Below are 21,270 nucleotides of genomic sequence, written 5' to 3'. Positions count from 1 at the left end.
TTTCATGATGTCACTCTTTTAATCAAGGGTCCACAATGGCGTCCTGCTATTTCAGTTCTAAATTTTCTTAAGTCTTCTTACCTCCCCCTCCCTGATCCTCTATTATTTTTAACAAGGAAAGCCTGTATTTATATAATAATACCTTGAACACAGCCTCTGACTGTCATGCTTAGTGCCCTCTTTCCAGCTGACATAAATCTCAAACATCTTTCCAGGCTTAAAATTAAGCCCCATCTCAACTCTAAGTAAGCCTTTCTTCTCTAACAACTCCAGGCCATGTTGTTTTTTTGGTTAATGTCCTACTATTCCAGTCAGAACTGAAAACTTTATCACTTAACTCTAATAATTTCATGTGTGTACTAATGGTATTTCCAGACTGAATGGGGACTTCTTGTACACAATTTAGCAAAGTGCTCAGCTCAAAAAATTTTCTTATTCACTGGTTAATAAGTAATAATTTCCTACTTATGCAATGTATTTTTAATCAGAAAAAAATGTACGAGAAGTTTATTTCTCCCACGTACCACTGTCATACCACATTTCCCATGGTGACCAAGCCATAATTTAGCAAACATCGTCAAAAGATAGGCTGGACCCAATCATATGCACAGGCACAGAGGTACGTACCCAGAGGGTGGTGGGCTCTACAGCTATCAGGTCAAGATGAGCTGGAGCTGAGGAAGTTTTATGGTGTAGAGAAACCATGAGTAAGAAGAGGAAGCTAGTGGTGGAGAATGGGAAAGGCAAGAGATGTACAGAGTCAAGCTATGAGAGACAGAGGGAGACTGTCTCTAAAAGTAGTCTTGGCCAGTCAGAATGGCTGCTATCCAAAAGTCTACAAGCAATAAATGCTGGAGAGGGTGTGGATAAAAGGGAACCCTCTTACATTGTTGGTAGGAATGCAAACTAGTACAGCCACTATGGAGAACAGTGTGGAGATCCCTTAAAAAACTGGAAATAGAACTGCCATACGACCCAGTAATCCCACTGAGGAAACCAGAATTGAAAGAGACACGTGTACCCCAATATTCATCACATGACCTGTTTATAATAGCAAGGACATGGAAGCAACCTAGATGTCCATCAGCAGACGAATGGATAAGAAAGCTGTGGCACATATACACAATGGAATATTACTCAGCTATTAAAAAGAATACATTAGAATCAGTTCTAATGAGGTGGATGAAACTGGAGCCTATCATATAGAGTGAAGTAAGCCAGAAAGAAAAACACCAATACAGTATACTAATGCATATATATGGAATTTAGAAAGATGGTAACGATAACCCTGTATGTGAGACAGCAAAAGAGACACAGATGTATAGAACAGTCTTTTGGACTCTGTGGGAGAGGGCGACAGTGGGATGATTTGGGAGAATGGCATTGAAACGTGTATAATATCACATGTGAAATGAATCGTCAGTCCAGGTTCGATGGAGGATACAGGATGCTCGGGGCTGGTGCACTGGGATGACCCAGAGGGATGGTATGGGGAGGGAGGTGGGAGGGAGGTTCAGGATGGGGAACACGTGTACACTCATGGCGGATTCATGTTGATGTGTGGCAGAACCAATACAATATTGTAAAGTAAGTAAAAAAAAAAAACCTGAAATTTAAAAAAAAAAAAAAAAGTAGCCATGGTTCCTGGCAGCTTTCCAGTTCCCACAGCAGTCCCTGAGGTTGTGCTCAATTTCCTATCCTTGGATTTCCATGTTCCCTGTTAGATGCTATCTAGCTAGCTCCCTACTCCTGAGCTACCTTGGTTTCTGTTCTTTGGGGGGGTCCAAAGACCCTAAACACATTATCATACGTTATTATGAAACAACTAAGCAAATGACTCCTCAGATGTGCCCCCACCCCATAGACGCTAATAGCCAGTATTCTCGGATAATTCCCTCTCCATTCTATGCCATCTACTCCCATCTATCAGATGAGGGATCTCAAAGTATTTGTGTCTGGCTCCCAATGATATATTCCATGGTGAAAATGTTTCTCTTAATACTTATTACACTTTTCTTGAAGTTTTCTTGATGTAAGTTATGTGCTCTACATTATGTACTACAAATTTGACTAAATCGTATGATTTTTCCTCAAATATATTCAGATTTAGAATATAAATGGATATGTACAAATATAACTACATAATACTAGTAATGCAGATATACACATTTTTTGGTGATATTTAATGTCTGACATTCTCACTAAACCATAAACCCCATGAAAGCAGAGACCACGTCTGTTTTTGTTTACCACATTATGTACCTAATGCTTGTAACAGTGTCTGGCACTATTAACCCCTCAATGAATATTTGCTGAATGGAATACTTACAGGTATGACATTTAATTTAGTAAGCAATGGACCAAGGGGAGTTATTCCTAATATCTACCTTAAACATATATGAAAACAGAAAATTTGATTCTCTTCCTGACTCACCTGCCAAACCTCCAACTTACTTCTCCCCATCATCCTGTCCTCAGTAAATAGCAACATTTTCCACTAAGTTGCTCAAGGTGAAAATCTAGAAATAATCTCTAATTCTTGCTTCCCTCACTTTCCACATCCAATCCATTAGTAATATATTCTGAATTTGTCCTCTTTAATCTCCATCATCAAAGAATTATCTCCTATTTTGACTACTACAGTGGCCTATTAGCTCTGCTTTTATTCCTACCCTCTTACAATAACTTTTTTAAATTCAGCAGTCAGTGTGATCTAAAACAGAAATGAAAGCATACATCTCTTAAAGGTCCATTGGTTTCTATTTGCACATACAATAATATCCACAATCCTTACGTGGGTTTTTGCACAGCTCAGTACTATCTGCATGCGTGTGTGCTAAATCGCTTCAGCTGTGTCTGACTCTCTTGAGTTCAGTTTAGTTCAGTTGCTGCTCAGTTGTGTCAGACTCTTTGATACCCCATGGACTGCAGCATGCCAGGCCTCCCTGTCCATCACCAACTCTTGGAGCTTGCTCAGACTTGTGTCCATCAAGTTGGTGATGCCATCTAACCATCTCATCTCCTGTCATCCCCTTCCCCTCCTGCCTTCAATCTTTTCCAGCATCAGGGTCTTTTCCAATGAGTCAGTTCTTCACATCAGCTGGCCAAAGTATTGGAGCTTCAGCTTCAGCATCAGTCCTTCCAATGAACATTCAGGACTGATTTCCTTTAGGACTGACTGGTTGGATCTCCTTGCTGTCCAAGGGACTCTCAAGAGTCTTCTCCAACACCACAGTTCAAAAGCATCAATTCTTCAGCACTCAGAATTCTTTATAGTTCAACTCTCAAATCCACACATGACCAAGGAAAAAACCATAGCTTTGACTAGATGGACCTTTGTCAGCAAAGTAACGTCTCTGCTTTTTAATGTGCTGTCTAGGTTGGTCATAGCTTTTCTTCCAAGGAGCAAGCATCTTTTAATTTCATGGCTGTGGTCACCATCTGCAGTGATTTTGGAGCCCCCCAAAACAAAGTCTGTCACTGTCTCCATTGTTTCCCCATCTATTTACCATGAATTGATGGGATCAGATGCCATGATCTTAGTTTTCTGAATGTTGAGTTTTAAGCCAACTACTACACTCTCTTTCACTTTCAACAAGAGGCTCTTTTGTTCTTATTCACTTTCTGCCATAAGGGTGGTGTTGTCCGAGTATCTAAGATTATTGATATTTCTCCCAGCAATCTTGTACTTGTACTTCATCCAGCCTTGGTATTTCACATGATGTACTCTGCATATAAGTTAAATAAGCAGGGTGACAGTATACAGCCTTGACGTACTCCTTTCCTGATTTGGAACCAGTTTGTTGTTCTGTGTCCAGTTCTAACTGTTGCTTCTTGACCTGCATACAGATTTCTCAGGAGGCAGGTCAGTTGGTCTGGTATTCCCATCTCTTTAAGAATTTTCCACAGTTTGTTGTGATCCACACAGTCAAAGGCTTTGGCATAGTCAATAAAGCAGAAGTAGATGTTTTTCTGGAACTCTCTTGCTTTTTTGATGATCCAGCGGATGTTGGCAATTTGATCTCTGTTTCCTCTACCTTTTCTAAAACCAGCTTGAATATCTAAAAGTTCATGGTTCTTGTACTATTGAAGGCTGGCTTGGAGAATTTTGAACATTACTTTGAGAGCGTGTGAGATGAGTTCAATTGTGTGGTAGTTTGAGCATTCTTTGGCATTGCCTTTCTTTGGGATTGGAATGAAAACTGACATTTTCCAGTCCTGTGGCCACTGCTGAGTTTCCCAAATTCACTGGCATATTGAGTGCAGCACCTTCACAGCATCATCTTTTAGGATTTGAAATAGCTCAATTGGAATTCTGTCACCTCTACTAGTTTTTTTTGAAGTGATGCTTCCTAAGACCCACTTGACTTCACATTCCAGGATGTGGCTCTAGTCCAGTGATCACACCATTGTGGTTATCTAGGTCATGAAAATCTTTCTGTATAGTTCTGTGTATTCTTGCTACCTCTTCTTAATATCTTCTGCTTCTATTAGGTCCATACCATTTCTGTCCTTTATTGTGCTCATCTTTACATGAAATGTTCCCTTGGTATCTCTAATTTTCTTGAAGAGATTTCTAGTCTTTCCCACTCTATTGCTTTCTGACTCTCCTGCTGCTGCTGCTGCTGGTAAGTCGCTTCAGTCGAGTCCGACTCTGTGCGACCCCATAGACGGCAGCCCACCAGGCTTCCCCGTCCCTGGGATTCTCCTAGCCCTGGCAAATTCACCTGCTCAGGATGTTGGAACCATACTGACCTTCAGTCTCTACTTGCTTCAGGGCCTGTGCACTTTCTGGTCCCCACCCTGATCTTTCCTAAGGACAGCACCTTTGGTCTTCACATTTCAGTTCAGAACTTAACCCTCTCAAAGCTTTTCTTGACATCATTATGGAAAGAACCAGTCCTCACTACTCACACAATTCTTTATGCTACCCTCTAGTTTCCTTCACAGCATATTTATCACTACTAGAAATCATTTTATTTATCTGTTTATTGTCTATCACTGACTCAATCAACATGAATCTGAGCAATCTCCAGGAGATGGTGAAAGACAGGGAAGCTCCAGTCCATGGGGTCGCAAAGAGTTGGACATGACTTAGTTACTGAACAACAGTCTATTCCCCCTCTACTAGAAATCTAAGCCCCTTGAAAGCAGTAACCCTGAACCTAAAACAGTGCCTGACATATAGTAAGCATGCAAATTTTTTGGAATAAACTCTTGCAGTATCTATTTTGCTCTTTAAAAAAAACCACATTTATAATATATAAAAACCACCTGTTTGACATCATTCTACTTTCTTCAAAAAGTGGCAAAGGATGAAAGGTATGATTAATGAAAGACTGTTTAAATCTACGACTGTAAGACAGGAACTTTTAGTAGCATACTAGAATAAACTGTTATATCTGGTTTCTCACTCCTTTTACAGTGTGGGCCAAGACAGTTCTGTTTGAAAGGAAAGAGAATCTGTTTCTTATTACATTCCTCCAGATAGGCGGTCACTTTTTCTAACTTAAAATTCATTACATTCTTTTTCAGGATCCTAGGCTATTACATAATTCCTTAAATGTCAACTTATTGAAACCTAGACCTTAAATGTTACATCTTTCTCTCTTTAGTACAATTAGAAAATATCTTAGATGGAAACAGAGCTAGTATCAGGTGCCATGACACACAGATTCTCAGACTGTAACACAGGGTTCTAGCCCATCCTTCAAAGGAAACACTAGAGGTGCTGGGGAGCAGAGCCGGGGGTCAAGGAGACCAGAAAGTACACTGTGGAAGTGTGGCGTTACTCCAGTGTACAGGGTGTGGCCAAACTTCACAAGAGATAATAACTAGCAAGTCGAATCACTCCTTCCCTCTCCAACAGGAATGAAATCTCCAAGTCAGAACAAATAAGATTTGTAAAATGCTTTATACCAGAGGAGACAGGATAACCCAACCTTGGATGGGGTAAGGAGATGAGAATGAAGACTGAGCAGGAATACAAGTCAGGCCTTCATTGAAACACATTTAATATTGTTTTCTTAATTTTGTCTAGGATTGAGGAACATTTTCCACACTTTATACAAATCCACAGTGGAAGCCTTTGTTCATTATATTACTCAATGTCTTTTATGTAAGGAAGCAGGCAATATATGCCTAAGAATTTAGTACAAGAGACAATTCTCACTTTTACATCAAACTTGGGGGTTTTCCTTTTTTACCAAACAATGCAAGTTCTGTGTTGTCATGGACGTTTTGAACTGGTAGGGCCTTTAGAAATCTGCTAGCCTAGAATTTCCTAAATTGGGATTGAGGTGCTATGAAGAAAAAAACAGTTCTTTAAGCAAAAAAGTTTCTTTCTTTCTTTGCATAACAATTTTACTGAAATAAAAGTCACGTTAAATTAATAAAACAAGGAGACCACTAGACTGAGTTGGCGTCAGTTCCCTAGTAGCATACCTAAGTAAACCTAAACTTAAGCCTATAATCCCCCAAGGTTAAGAGATCAGAATCCTAAGGACAATCAATCAGCAACAATCACCTGGGCTTTCCCAAATAAGACACCTGCTCAAACTATAGCCAATCAAATATTTCCTTGCTTCGTCTCCACCTTTTCTATAAAAGTCCTTCCTGAGCTCCTGTTACTTCCCATTTGACACTGTCCAAATTCAAATCAATTTTTGCTCAAATAAACTTGCAATTTTAATATGACCCCATCTATCTTTTAACAGTTACACATTATAAAATTCATCCTTTTAAAGTGTACCATTCAGTTATTTTTAGTATAGTCACAGAATTGTGCTATTTTTCAATTTCAAACATTTTCATCATCCTGAAAAGAAATCTCATATTCATCAGCAGTCATTTCCCCATTTCTCCATTCTCCCAGCAACAAGTTTCTTAACCACAGGAATCTTTGCAAATTATTGTGAACCTAACCTGTTTGTGAATTTATAAGAGAGGGGTACAGTGTACAGTGTTTCCCAAACTTATTTAATAGCTAATATGCATGTATTACCTCAATTATCACAATAAAAATCTATGAGAATCTTTATATACAATAAATGTGGATATTAAAGCACAAAGAATAAAGCTAACTAAATTTGTTCAAATATTCTTAACTATATTCTACTCTACTATTTCCCACAGAACTAACCAGCTGTGGGATAATAGGCAACTAGTTTTCCAATGCGGAGAAGGCAATGGCACCCCACTCCAGTACTCTTGCCTGGAAAATCCCATGGAAAGAGGAGCCTGGTGCGCTGCAATCCATGGGGTCTCGAAGAGTCCGACACGACTGAGTGACTTCACTTTCACTTTTTACTTTTATGCACTGGAGAAGGAAATGGCAACCCACTCCAGTGTTCTTGCCTGGAGAATCCCAGGGACAGGGGAGCCTGGTGGGCTGCTGTCTATGGGGTCGCACAGAGTCGGACACGACTGAAGTGACTTAGCAGTAGTAGTAGCAGTTTTCTAATGAATCAAAACTTTGAAAGTGCTTTAATTCAATTTCTTTAACTTGAGAAAAATAGGGTCCAGGAAAGTAAGCTGATTTAGCCCCAAATATACAACATTCTTTCTTTCTCCTTTGATTTGTCTAATTGACAGCTTTGTTAGAACTCAATTATAATTAACTATATAACCCCAGGCTCCTGACAATTCTCTCCCTTCTTTAAATACTCTTGACTTAAACAAAATCCTTTAACTCTGTAAGCTACCTCGAAACCTGTTGAGGCTGATTTTGCTCTTTCTAGGTGTGTCTCCCTGTGAGCAATGCACTTCTCCTCCACTTTCGCATATATAAATCCCAGCCATCTTTCAATATCTAGCGAAGCTGGGGCATCACTCAATTATATCTTCCCAACCTGAGTGGACATCATCATCTCTCTCCCTGTGTGCATTCACAGCCCTCATCGCTTCATGTGGATACTTTTGCCTGGAATTGGAGCCGCTCCTGTCTTGTGGCACCCCACCCTCTAGCTAAAGCTGGTGGAGGGCAGGAGTTGGCAACAACTCCTAAAACCCAGCACGTGGGAGACACTCAGTAAGCACTGAACAGCTTCCTATCCACTCGTGGTCTAATTTCTCCAGAGCAAGAACAAAATTCTCCTCAAGTCAGCCCCCACAGAGAGAATTCCCTGATTTCTAATCTCTCCCCTGGCATAGCCCAGCGCTGTCTTGGACACACTGCATACCCACAGCGAAGAGCAGCAGAATCGGGTTTAGGAGACTTGGACCTAGTCTCTGCCTGAGACTTCAGAAGTCAGTCAGGGTGTAGAGCACATAAGTGCTCGCTGTCCGAGGTCGGCCTTTCAGAACCGAGGGTCAAGTAACAAGCAACAGTAACTGGCCAGGGTGGCAGTAAGGCGGCGGCTCCTCCAAAATCCCGTCCCACCCTCGCGACGGTCCTGGACGAAGGCATTTCGCGCTCTTCGGACAGAGACCCGAGCCGGATGAGGAGCTGAGGGCTCCTGCTCGGTGGGTGACAGAGGAAGGCCTCGAACCCAGGTCACGGCTCCCAGTTCAGGGGATCTGGGCGGAAAGTGAGAGGGTGGAGAGGGGTCCTGCTCGTCCAGCCTCAGTCCCTCCTGCCGCCTGCTGGGACCTCCCGACCCTGGGTCATCAGACTTGGACTGGGTCTGGGGGTCGCCGGCACCCCCGCCCCCTGCTCCGCGCCATCTTGGAGCGCTGAGGCGACCGCTCTGGACCTCCCCGAACCCCTGCTCCAGAAGTTACTCACCCGCACTGCCCGGGGCCAGGCCCCCTGCCACCTCCGCGACCCTAGCCACCGTCAGGAGAAGCAGCAGCGCGCCTCGCGGGGAGGCCCGGACGGTCGCCATGTCCAGGCCTGGGGCTCCAGGGCAGCTTGATGCTCGGACCCAGCCTGCCCGCCGCGGCAACTCGCGGAGGCCCCGCCCCGGTGGCCCGGACCCTTGGTGATTGGCTGCGGCGCGAAACTCCGCCCGTCGGCCGCAAGGATTTTCCAAAACCTGCTGGGGGCGGGAACCTGCCCGAGACCCCGCTCTTTGTTAAGGCCCAGCTAGCTATCTGTCCGCTTCTGCGGCGGAATCTGGCAGCCGGCGTTCTCCAAGAGGCGAGTCAGAGGATGTCAGGGTTGGGAGGGTCCTAAGAACGCCTCGGCCTCCCGAGGTTTGCAGATGCGGTCACTGAGGCTCAGCGAAGAGACCATCAGCCCAAGGTCACACCGCAAGTTCTCCTGAGAACTGGGGCACAGGCCAAAGCTGAACCAAAGGGACTTGTCCCTTTCACGTACTTCGATGATCTTAATATCCTTTCTGCCCGACGCTGCCCCACACCCCAGGAGGGCGTGTCATCTGGGACAACTCCGCCTCCCCTGAAATCGGAGGGGCTCTGCCTCTGACAATCTCCTGACAAGAGCCCGAGGCAAGAATTCGCCACCAAACGTCTTCTGCACGTGTAGCCTCACTGTATCTTTGATGTTCTAAGGACACCTGATGTTGCCATCAGGAGAATGTGGAGAGGAGAATGCTTGTTTATCTAAATATGGAGAGCCTCGAAGGCCAGGCTGGGTTTAGACTTCAAGAGACAATTTGGAGGTGGGTACGCTTATTATCAAAGCGTTCTCCAACCCCCACCCCGTTCCTGTGTCCCTCCTTCTCTCCCTCTCCTTTCCTTTTGTCAATTATGTAATACATTTTTTCCTTTCCTCTTCCTTAAAAAAGCAAAAAGCAAACATAACCACAGTTACATTTTAAAATATGGAATATCATTAAATATCCAGTGTTTACATTTTCCTTATTGTCTCATAATTTCCTTTTACAGTTTTCAAGTGCCAACCAAAGTCCATGTATAGGAGTTAGTTTGTATGTCCTTTAGGTCTCTATATATTCTCTCCTTTAGGAAAATGTGAGTAAGTTACAATAATCTTTCTAAAACGTTTGCTCTGGCAACAACCCTCTTGCTTCTCTGAGAGACCACCTCTTTATTTACAGGATGGAATGATATACAGTTATTCACCATGATATCAGAGGCTCTCAGCATTTAAACCCAATCACCTTTACCAGTTTCATCTCGCCTTACATCCCACTCCTCTCTAGGAGAGAAGAGTCAAAAAACCTAGAGTCGCGCTGATACGGTAGCCACTAGCCACATGTGGCTGTTGAATACTTGAAACATAGCAATTCCAAACTGAAATATGATGGAACCAGATTTGGAAGACTTAATATGAAAACAAGAACCTTGCTTATTTAACTTATATGCAGAGTACATCATGCGAAATGCCGGACTGTACAAAGCACAAGCTGGAATCAAGATTGCAGGGAGAAATATCAATAACCTCAGATATGCAGATGACACCACCCTTATGGCAGAAAGTGAAGAGGAACTAAAAAGCCTCTTGATGAAAGTGAAAAAGAGTGAAAAAGCTGACTTAAAACTCAACATTCAAAAAACAAAGATCATGGCATCTGGTCCCATCACTTCATGGCAGATAGATGGGGAAACAATGGAAACAGTGACAGACTATTTTATTGGGCTCCAAAATCACTGCAGACAGTGACTGCAGCAATGAAATTAAAAGATGCTTGCTCCTTGGAAGAAAAGCTATGACAAACCTAGCATATTAAAAAGCAGAGACATTACTTTACCGACAAAGGTCCATCTAGTCAAAGCTATGGTTTTTCCAGTAGTCACGTATGGATATGAGAGTTGGACCATAAAGAAAGCTGAGCACCGAAGAATTGATGCTTTTGAGCTGTGGTGTTGACGAAGACTCTCGAGAGTCCCTTGGACAGCAAGAAGATCAAACAAGTCAATCCTAAAGGAAATCAGTCCTGAATATTCATTGGAAGGACTGATGCTGATGCTGTAACTCCAACACTTTGGCCACCTGATGCGAAGAACTGACTCACTGGAAAAGACCCTGATGCTGGAAAAGATTGAAGGCAGGAGGAGAAGGGGATGACAGAGGATGAGATGGTTGGATGGCATCACCGACTCAATGGACATGAGTTTGAGCAAGCTCTGGGAGTTGATGATGGACAGGGAAGCCTGGTGTGCTGTAGTCCATGGGGTCACAAAGAGTTGGACACGACTGAGCAACTGAACTGAAAATGTTATTAAAACTAATTTCACCTTTTTTTAAAAACTTGTTTTTGTTTTAAAATGACTTTATTTTTAGAGTGGTTTTCAGCTCACAGAAAAACTAAGCAGAAGTTACAGAGATTTCTCATAAACCCCATGCTTCAACATACGATATACTCACAGACCCCTCCACTATCAACATCCCACACCTCAGTGGTGCATTTGTTACAGCTGATGAAGCTGCACTGACACATCATTATCACCCGAAGTCCCCAGTTTACCTTAGAGTTTATTCTTGGCTTTACACATTCTGTGGGTTTTGACAAATGTATAATGACATGTAGCCACCATTATTCTTTTTACTTCTTTTAATGTGACTATTAGAAAACTTAAAATCATGTATATGGTTCACTTTGGGGTTCATATAGTTCTATTGTACAGTGCTGGTGTAATTACTTTTCATTCTAAACAAAGGTTAATGCTCAGAGAGCATCTTTAAAGTGGCACTTTTAAAAAATGTTACTCATCAATGATTTTGTCCTGAGCTCAAAACATCTTTCTATATTTCAGATAAATAAAACCCATCAAATCTTTTGATTCATCTTTGTGTACTATGATTTCCCCATCATTTTACTTTTGTTTCTTTATAAAGTATTTCAAGTAAGCTTCCTGCAGAAATCATATAGTTGGTTGCTTTTTTTAAAAAAATTTAATATGATAATATTTGCCTCTTAATGCGAGTGTTTGGATTTAATGTAACTATTGATATATGGTTGAGTTTAAATATATCTTGCAATTTGTTTTCTATTTACTCCAGTTGTTCTTTTTTCCTTTTTCCTACTTTTCCTACCTTCTCTCAGAATAATAAAGTGTTTGGAGTGTTGTTTTTATTATTTCATTATATCTCTTCTATTGGCTTATCAGCTCTACTTCTTTGTTTTATTTTTCAGTAGGTGCACTAGAGTTTAGTATACAGTTTAACTTATTACAGTCCACCTTCAAATAATAATTATCACTTCATGTCAAATGTAAGATGTGACACCAATATACTTCCACTTTCTCCTCCCATCTTTTGTGCTAACGTTATCATACATTTTGCTTCCACCCTCTGTTATTATTTGCTTTAAATAGTCAATTATTTACGAGATTATAAAATGAGAAACTGGGTTTTATATTTACCCATATGTCAAGCATTTCTGATGCTCTTCATTTCTTTATGTAACTCCAGATTTCTCTTTGGTATCTAGAGGAAGATAAATATTTTGATTAAGAACATGGCAGATTTTGCTGATTTTAATTAACTAGGACCCCAGACATTGGTTTTAGGGGTTTATGCATACTATTAATTCATTTCTGAAGTTAATTTTTAATGGAAATGATTTTTCTAGGTTTATTTAGCTTAAACACATTTTCTTATCAATCAGAGACAGTCCCTCCACTCCCATCAGTCCCCAGCAACTTGACTCACTGGGATGGGGAAGGAGGCAAACCCCTGGAAAAGGGAGGCTGTAGTGGGCTGAGACACAGAACCCCAGCGGAGCTTGAAAATATGAGATAAGAGGGAATCTGAGCCTTGTCTCATGGAGCTCAGAGAAGAGAGACATCTCATAATGTTCCCCTGCCCTTTGGTGGCAAATGTGTCCTGTTCCTTGCTCCCCACCGAGAATGACACAGAAGAGGAGCTAAATGTTTTCTGTCTCTGGTGGCTCAGATGGTAAAAAATCTGCCCAACAATGTAGGAGACTCGCGTTCGATACCTGTGTCAGGAAGATCCTCTGGAGAAGAGAACGGCAACGAGTATTCTTGCCTGGAGAATTCCATGGACAGAGGAGCCTGGCGGGCTATAGTCCATATGGTTGCGAAGAGCTGGACACGACTGAGTGACTAAAACAGGAGCTGAGAGAGCTGAGACCCCAAAGAGGCCTCCAGATCAGAACAAGGAGGCTGTAACTGGTATCTGCATGGTCTGTACAACTGGATGCCAGATGAGAATGCAGGTACCAATGGGGATTGATTATGACAACTGAGGACCAGATGTCCTGCCTTCTTCCCCAGTCCCAGCTGGTGGGTTTGACTCTATGTATTTTCCTCTCAAAACTATGGAGGGGGTTGGGGAGAGGCCTTGACTCAGCTGAGATCCTACTGAATTGACTGAGATTAAGTTTCAGTTGTTCGGCAGGAAGGGGACTTGCAGAGACAAGTAGCTGTTGATCAAGATTTGTGCAGCCCTGCTAGAAACTGTGGCTTAGAAGCAACTGCCCAGCCAGAGCAAACATTTTCTGAGTGCTATCATGTTCTCTGTTCGTTTACTGCCTGTGACTATAACCTTGGAGAACAAAGGATCCCATGCCTTGGAGCAGAATCGGTGTATTTGACAGTCCCATTGCCCCTATATTGAGATCTCACAGGACAGAGAGAAGCCCTAACGCAAAGTCATTCAATAAGAACACATTATAAAACTTAACATTGTGACCTCAGTCTGTGATGTTGGTACAATATCTTGCGAGCGTCCAGTAAGCCCTCTAAACATATGAGCCTGTGAGTATGAAATTGTCCCCATTCTCTACTTTCCTTGCTTGCTTACTTCAGCAATTTTCAAATTTAAAAAATATTATTTTTATTTTTTAGCAATGGAACCCTTTTCCCAACAAAATCTTACAGAGTCCTACCATATAAAATAGAATTAAAAAAGCTATATTTAAGTGCTACATTTATTTTCTCAGTTCAAATATATAATTAATAATAATTGGTTCAAAGACAATAAATGAGAATTCAGATAATAAATAAAATTTTGATGAACACAAAAACTTGCAATTGGGAATTATGTATGATAATTGTGGGCTTCCCTGGTAGCTCAGCTGGTAAAGAATCTGCCTGCAATGCAGGAGACCCCGGTTCAATTCCTGGCTCAGGAAGATTCCCTGGAGAAGGAATAGGCCATCCAGTATCCTTGGGCTTCCCTGGTAGCTCAAATTGTAAAGAATCCGCCTGCGATGTGGGACGCCTGGGTTCGATCCCTGGGTTGGGAAGATCCCCTGGAGGAGGGCATGGCAACCCACTCCAGTATTGTTGCCTGGAGAATCCCCATGGACAGAGGAGCCTGGCAGGCTATATTATAGTCCATGGGGTCCCAAAGAATTGGACACGACTGAATGACTAAGCACAGCACAACATGATAATTGCAGTCATACCAGTTTTGGCTTCCATTTCTGTACTTTGTTTTGGTTGCCTGTTGTAGAGAAAATCCTGCTTCATACAGATGAGTAGTTTGCAAAGGGTCTTGGTTTTTGAATTAGCCCACCTTGCATTCTCTGACTACTCTTTGTTCAAATTAACATGGTACCTTGAAAAAGAAATATTGAGAGATTTTTGTTTCAATACTGATTCAGTAACACTTATGTCCATACCAAAATCTGCACATGGATATTTATAGCAGCTTTGTTCATAACTGCTAAAACTTGGAAGCAACCAAGATGTTTTTTAGTAGGTAAGTGGTTAAATTAACTGTGATACCTCCATACAATGGAAGATTGTTGAGCAATAAAAAGAAATGAGCTAGTCAAACCACAGAGTGTTGTATGGAAGGAGAGAAGGTTAGCACCCACCTTAACAAGGATGGAAGAGGCCCTTGGGCCTGACAACACACAGATGGTTAAGGCATTGATACCTACTTTGTGGCGTCTAACCACTATTTTTAAAAGGGGATGGTGGCAGCCGAGGATGAGATGGTTAGACAGCATCACCAACTCAATGGACATGAGTCTGAGCAAACTCTGGGAGACAGTGAAGGACAGTGAAGCTTGGCATGCTGCAGTCCATGGGGCCACAAAAAGTCAGGCACAACTTAGCAACTGAACAGAACAGAACAGAATAATAATCACAATGTTAGAAATTAAAAAAAAGAAAAGAAAACCAATACCAACAGCAAAAAACACCCCACAAAAAGACAGGGATGAAACTTAAAAAGGCATATTTCTGAGTGAAAGAAGCCAATCTGAAAAGGTTACATACCTTCAGATTCCAACTCGATAACATTCTGGAAAAGGCAAAATTATGGAGACAATAAAAAGATTAGGGATTGTCAGGGGCTAAAGGGGGAGGGCAGGGTGAAGAGGCAGAGCACAGAGGATTTTCAGGTCAGTTAAAGTGCTCTGTTTAAAACTATAATGCTCAGATCAAATCAGATCAGGTCAGTCGCTCAGTCGTGTCCGACTCTTTGCGACCCCCTGAATCGCAGCACACCAGGCCTCCCTGTCCATCACCAGCTCCCAGAGTTCACTGAGACTCACGTCCATCGAGTCAGTGATGCCATCCAGCCATCTCATCCTCTGTTGTCCCCTTCTCCTTCTGCCCCCAATCCCTCCCAGCATCAGAGTCTTTTCCAATGGGTGCTGGATACATGTTAATATACACATTTGTCCAAACCCACACACCAGGAGTGAACTCTAAACTATGAACTCTGGGTGATGATGTGTCAATATAGATTCACTGATACCATTGTAACAGAGATACCATTCTGCTGGTGGATGTTGACAGTCCGAGAGGATGTGGGCCGAGGGGGACCTGGCATATGGGAACTCTCAGTACCTCCTGCCCAGTTTTGCTGTGAAGCTAAAATTGCTCTTAAAAACAAACTATTGATTTTTAAAATGCCAGTTCGACATTAAAAATTAAAAAATATTGATTCACTAATAAAGTTTGGATAATTGCTCAAATTCCTTATCATAAATGTAGTCAGAGAAGTAACACCCCCAAATGTCTAGTTAACTCCAATACTATATATAATGTGACATTATTACTGTGTGACCGCTTACATGTTCCTTTGTCATTGTGCAATTGGCTATGACACTATGATGAGAACATGCACCAGGCAGATGATTCTGAGCTTTGACCAATGCTTAATTGGAAACAGTGCACATTTGTATTCCTTGGTACTACTGTACGTAAGCAGTTGAGCGTAGGCTTGGATTTGAGAAATGATCAGTGCAGATTTACACTTTTTCTAATCAAGGACACATCCAAAGAAGATGAAATATGCAGAGACGGTAGGAAAAGATTTATTCTGAGGTCTATGTAAAGGAATCAACTCAACAACACACATACTTGTGATAGTGGTTTCTTGTGTGTCAAAAATCAAAATGCAAGTTTGTGTGTGTCCATGGTCTTACTTAAAAGTTATTTAGTTATTTAGTTTATACATTAAAGAAGCTCAAATCAAATATTTGTAGAGCCCAACAAACTTCCATTTGGGAGCAGCTTGATTCTTGCTTGGTTAGACTATATTATTCAAGAGTTTTATACAAGAGTTTTGTATATTGGAACATGTCTGTTTTAATTCTGATACCCTCTTTCCCTTCCAAAATAATGAATCATGCTCTCTTCCACAGCTGGAATAAATATGTCATTCGGTTGTCTTTTTTTTGCTTTGTATAATCATGATGGTGTTTACGTTTAATTCTAATCCATCCTGTTTCTGGCAGCGTGATGTGATGTATGGATCAAAGGAAAAACCTTCATTCAGTTGAATGTCGCTGTTGTCCCACTGTTTATTAAAAACTGGTTCCTCTTCATGCTATTAATTTTGACCTGATGTGTATATGTATTAAATTCTTGTAGTTGGAATTAATTTTCTGGTATCTCATAACCATTGATTTTACACACAAAAAAATAACAACACTTAAAAAAAAAAGCCAATGGTCTATTGTTCAGTAATTGTTATATTTTAGTAAGTTCAAATCTGGCAGGAAGACTCCAACATCATTACCTTCAAAAGATCCTTGTTCAGTTATACTTTATAAGCTCAGTAGAATCTTCTGGGGAATTAAAAACACTAAACAATTTTGTTTCTAAGCCCAATTTTCCTATTGGTCTTACCACAGAGACAGTGAAATTTGAATTGTTGTAGGGTAGAGACTAGGAGATGGAGAAGGCAATGGCAACCCACTCCAGCCTGGCAAATCCCATGTATGGAGGAGCCTGGTAGGCTGCAGTCCATGGGGTCTCTAGGAGTCAGACACGACTGAGAGACTTCACTTTCACTTTTCACTTTCATGCATTGGAGAAGGAAATGGCAACCCACTCCAGTGTTCTTACCTGGAGAATCCCAAGGAAGGTGGAGCCTGGTGGACTGCCATCTATGGGGTCGCACAGAGTTGAACACAACTGAAGCGACTTAGCAGCCAGCAGCAGCAGCAGCAGAGACCAGGAATGTGAATATTAAAGAAGTTCTTCCATCTGTTACAATTTGAGAGCTTCCAACTTAAAAATTAAGGTTATTGTCTTATATTTATACTCTCAAGCCCCTGGTCCATCACTCTGCCTTCCTTTATACTCCCAAAACACTCATCATTTTTTCCTTGACACAGTCTGTCATGTCTAGAATTATTTTTGTTCCCAATTATTTGGTACTTTTACTAGTGTAAATAAGATATTATTTCTGTTTTTATTTTTGCTCTATATTGATGGAATGTAGGAATACAATTGACATTTGAGAAGTTATTTCTATATCCTTAACTTTCCTGAACTCTTAGTACTGATAATATTTTTCTAGTTAATACTTAGAAATACAATCATTATGTTTTCTGTAGAAATTGACATCTGTTTCTTCCTCTGCTATGTTAATGCCTCTTATTTTGTACTTGACAACATTTTTATATCTATCTGCACTCGGACACGACTGAAGTGACTTAGCAGCAGCAGCAGCACTTGACTGCACTTTAGTGCTATTTGAAATGGGAATGGCTGGTTTCTGGTCTTGCATGGAAGAAGCTTGGGAGATGCCATACTGTACTAACAAGCAAAAATCTGAACAGACTTATTGATAAACCAATAATTCTTCTTAGACTTGTAAGAGAAATGAGGTCACAGGGCAAATTGCTACCCCCACATTGGAGAGAGCAGCTGGGGTTGCTGATGCTGGAGGACTTGGTACCTGCAGGAGTTGCTTCCTTGCCTCTCTCCTCAGTCCCTTGTCCCTAGTCCCCAGTCTTGCAGGGCCTACTACTCAGAGGTACAGTGTCACCTAGGAACTGGGCAGAGATCCAGAATCTCCAGCCTCACCTCCGACTCAATGAATCTTAATCAGCATTTTCACAACCTCCCCAGGTGACTCAGGAACCTTTTCAGGTTTCACAAGTACTGACCTCAGGAGCTTGCAGAAATGTCCACCAGATGGCAGGTTTGCAGTAGGCACAGGTATCCAGAGACACCTCCGGCCACCCAAGTTCATTGGCATAAAGCAGCTGTGATGTGATGTCACTGTGGTTATGCACAAAGTCAACAATTTCTAGCCAGCACTTCTAGAAATTCAAAGCTCTTTCCTTCTAGGTTCTTAAATAGGAGCTTCCATTGCCTATGAAACAAAGGCATAATGGTCAGTCTACTTTTTAGTTTTAGTCACATGGTCTACAATGTGAACCTTGGGAGACTCCCTTCTGTTTGCTGGGTTCTCACTTCTCTACCAGGACAATGGGGGGTTTGGAGACCATGTGTTCTGGAGTCTGAAAATCTATGACAGTCACTCAGTTAGGTGTTTCTGACTCACCAGGTTTCTCACAGCAGCCTTCGTGTCCTTGTTCCTGAGGCTGTAGATGATGGGGTTGAGCATGGGGGTCACCACCCCATAGAAGAGGGAGGTGAGCTTGTCTGCAAGGTCCTCTTTGTCTGCCCCCAGGGGGTCCTTGTTTTGGGGCTTCCCATACATGAAGAGGATGGTCCTGTAGAAGATGACCACAACTGTGAGGTGGGCAGAGCAGGTGGAGACCTTTTTCTTCCCTACTGCTGAAGGGATCCTCAGGATGGTAGCAATGATGAACACATGGTAGAAAAAGATGAACAGAACTGAGATGCCCATGAAAATAACAGTTGTTATCCCCATGCTGATCACATTGATGGAGATGTTAGCACAAGCCATGGCACTTCAGGACAGCCAGGATCTCACAGGTGAAGTGGTTGATGACGTTGTCCCCATGGAAGGGCAACCTCACAGCCTGGGATGTCTGAACGACAGAGTTGGTGATACCAGCTGCTCAGGAGCCAACAGCCATGGGCATGTAGGCAGCCTTGCTCATGATGACGGAGTACCTTATGGAGTTGCAGATGGCTACATAGCGGTAAAGTGCCATTATGCTCAGGAGCACATACTCGGTTCCCACCATGGTGAAGGAGAGGACCATCTGCATGGCACAGGCTGAGAATGGGATGGTTTTCCTGGGAGTCAGGAAGCTGTCAAGGATGAGGGGGACTGAGGAGGTTGTGTAGCAGATGTCCAGGAAGGAGAGGTTCCCCAGGAAGAAGTACATGGGTGTGTGCAGACGGGAGTCAAGGATGGTCACCAGGATGAGAACCCCATTGCCCAGCAGGATCACCCTGTACAAGAGCAGGATGAGCACAAAGAGCTTTCTCCAGCTTTGGGGGGGCTGACAGGCCCAGGCAAATGAACTCCACCAGTGGGGAGGTCTGATCGGACCCGTCCACAGCGCCTCTGCTCTGTCACCTGCAGGAACTCAGAAGCTCAACCTCAGCACTCTCTCATTGAAGTGCTGGCTTGCTAGTGAGGAATGCCCTCTCTGCTGAGCAAGAGGAAAACAACTTTAACAATGATGGTTTCTCTGCGGTTCTCAGTAAGATTCTGGGGACTAGAAGGAATCTAGTTTGTCATCTTAAGCCACCCTCTGTGCAAGAGACATCTGAGATGCCCCTGTGGTGATTTAACTTACCTGATCAGACATACTCATTTCTACTGAAATATCCTAGATGGTGGACTTCTCTTGTTAAATCTTGGTCAGAGAGAGTAGCATTGAAACATAAATTGTTGTTCAGTCACCCAGTTGAGTCTAACTCTTCGCGACCCCATGAACTGCAGTGTGCTAGGCCTCCCTATCCCTCACCATCTCCTGAAGTTTGCCCAAGTTCGTGTTCATTGTACTGGTGATGCCATCCAGCCGTCTCATGCTCTTATACCTTCTTCTCCTTCTGCCCTCCATCATTCCCAGAATCAGGGACTTTTGCAATGAGTCATCTGTTCGCATTAGGAGACAAAAATACTGGAGCTTCAGTTTCAGCATCAGTCCTTCCAATGAGTATTCAGGGTTGATTTCTCTAAAGATTGACTGGCTTGATCTCCTTGCTGTCCAAGGAACTCTTAAGAGTCTTCTCCAGCACCACAGTTCAAAGGGGCATCAATTCTTTGGTGCTCTACTAACTCTCACAACCATACGTGACCACTGGGAAGACCATAGCCTTGACTCTACGGACCTTTGTTGGCAGAGTAATGTCTCTGCTTTTCAACACACTGTCTAGGTTTGTCATAGCTTTCCTGCCAAGAAGCAATCGTCTTCTGACTTCATGGCTGCAGTCATCATCTGAAGTGATTTTAGAGCCCAAGAAGAGGAAATCTGTCACTACTTACACCTCTTCCCCTTCTATTTGCTATTAAGTAATGGGGCCGGATGCCATGATCTTAGTTTTTTTTTTAATATTTAGTTTTAAGCTGGCTTTTTCACTCTCCTCGTTCACTCTCATCAAGAGGTTCTTTAGTTGCTCTTTGCTTTCTGCCATTAAAGTGGTAACATCCACGTATCTGAGGTTGTTGATGTTTCTCCCACCTATCTTGATTCCAGCTTTTAACTCATCCAGGCTGGCATTTCTCATGATATGCTCAGCATATAGGTTAAATAAACAGGGTGACAACAGACAGCCCTGCCATACTCCTTTCTCAATCCCGAACCAATCAGTTGTTCCATACAGGGTTCTAACTGTTGCTTCTTGACCCACAGGAGACAGGTAAGATGGTCTGTATTTCCATCTCTTTAAGAGCTTTCCACAGTTTGCTTCCACATGTACATTACCACATGTAAAATAGACAGCCAGTGGGAATCTGCTGTATGATGCAGGGAGCTCAATCTGGTGCTCTGTGACAACCTAGAGGGGTAAGATGGGGTGGCAGGTGGGAGTTGGAAGGGAGTTTCAAGAGGGAGGGGATATATGTATACCTATGGCTGATTCATGTTGATGTATGGCAGAAACCAACACAACATTGTAAAGCAATTATTCTCCAGTTAAAAATAAATAAAAAAAAAATCTTTGTCAGAAAAGTGAGACCAGGTTCACTTCATGCTTTTCTCCCTTGGTGTCCAAGGCTGGTGAAATGATCAGCCCTGAAGCCACGGCTCTTGGCAGGCTTTCTTTGCTTCATGGTATCCTCATAGAAATATCTTTGAC

General features: G+C 42.3%; 1 protein-coding gene, 1 non-coding gene and 1 pseudogene across 2 annotated transcripts in view; 1 reads left to right on the top strand and 2 right to left on the bottom strand.

Moving 5' to 3' along the window:
• The window catches only part of RECK (reversion inducing cysteine rich protein with kazal motifs), an 80,944-nt gene extending 72,039 nt beyond the window's left edge, over positions 1–8,905 (bottom strand). Inside the window, exon 1 of the mRNA XM_027549650.1 lies at positions 8,726–8,905. Coding sequence (XP_027405451.1) covers positions 8,726–8,825 — 100 coding nt within the window. The 5' untranslated portion in view covers positions 8,826–8,905. The remainder of the gene's footprint in view (positions 1–8,725) is intronic.
• Positions 8,906–14,620: 5,715 nt separating this feature from the next.
• On the top strand, positions 14,621–14,746 carry LOC113897969. The gene has a single exon (XR_003512481.1). It is a non-coding gene; the product is annotated as a U6atac minor spliceosomal RNA (small nuclear RNA).
• Positions 14,747–18,565: 3,819 nt separating this feature from the next.
• LOC113897453 lies at positions 18,566–19,778 on the bottom strand (annotated as a pseudogene).
• Between the last annotated feature and the right edge of the window lie 1,492 nt (positions 19,779–21,270).

This window comes from Bos indicus x Bos taurus, chromosome 8, assembly GCF_003369695.1.
Source record: "Bos indicus x Bos taurus breed Angus x Brahman F1 hybrid chromosome 8, Bos_hybrid_MaternalHap_v2.0, whole genome shotgun sequence".
Lineage (NCBI taxonomy): Eukaryota > Metazoa > Chordata > Mammalia > Artiodactyla > Bovidae > Bos > Bos indicus x Bos taurus.
Note: the sequence above shows the minus strand (reverse complement) of the source record. Positions and strands in the feature narration are given on the sequence as shown.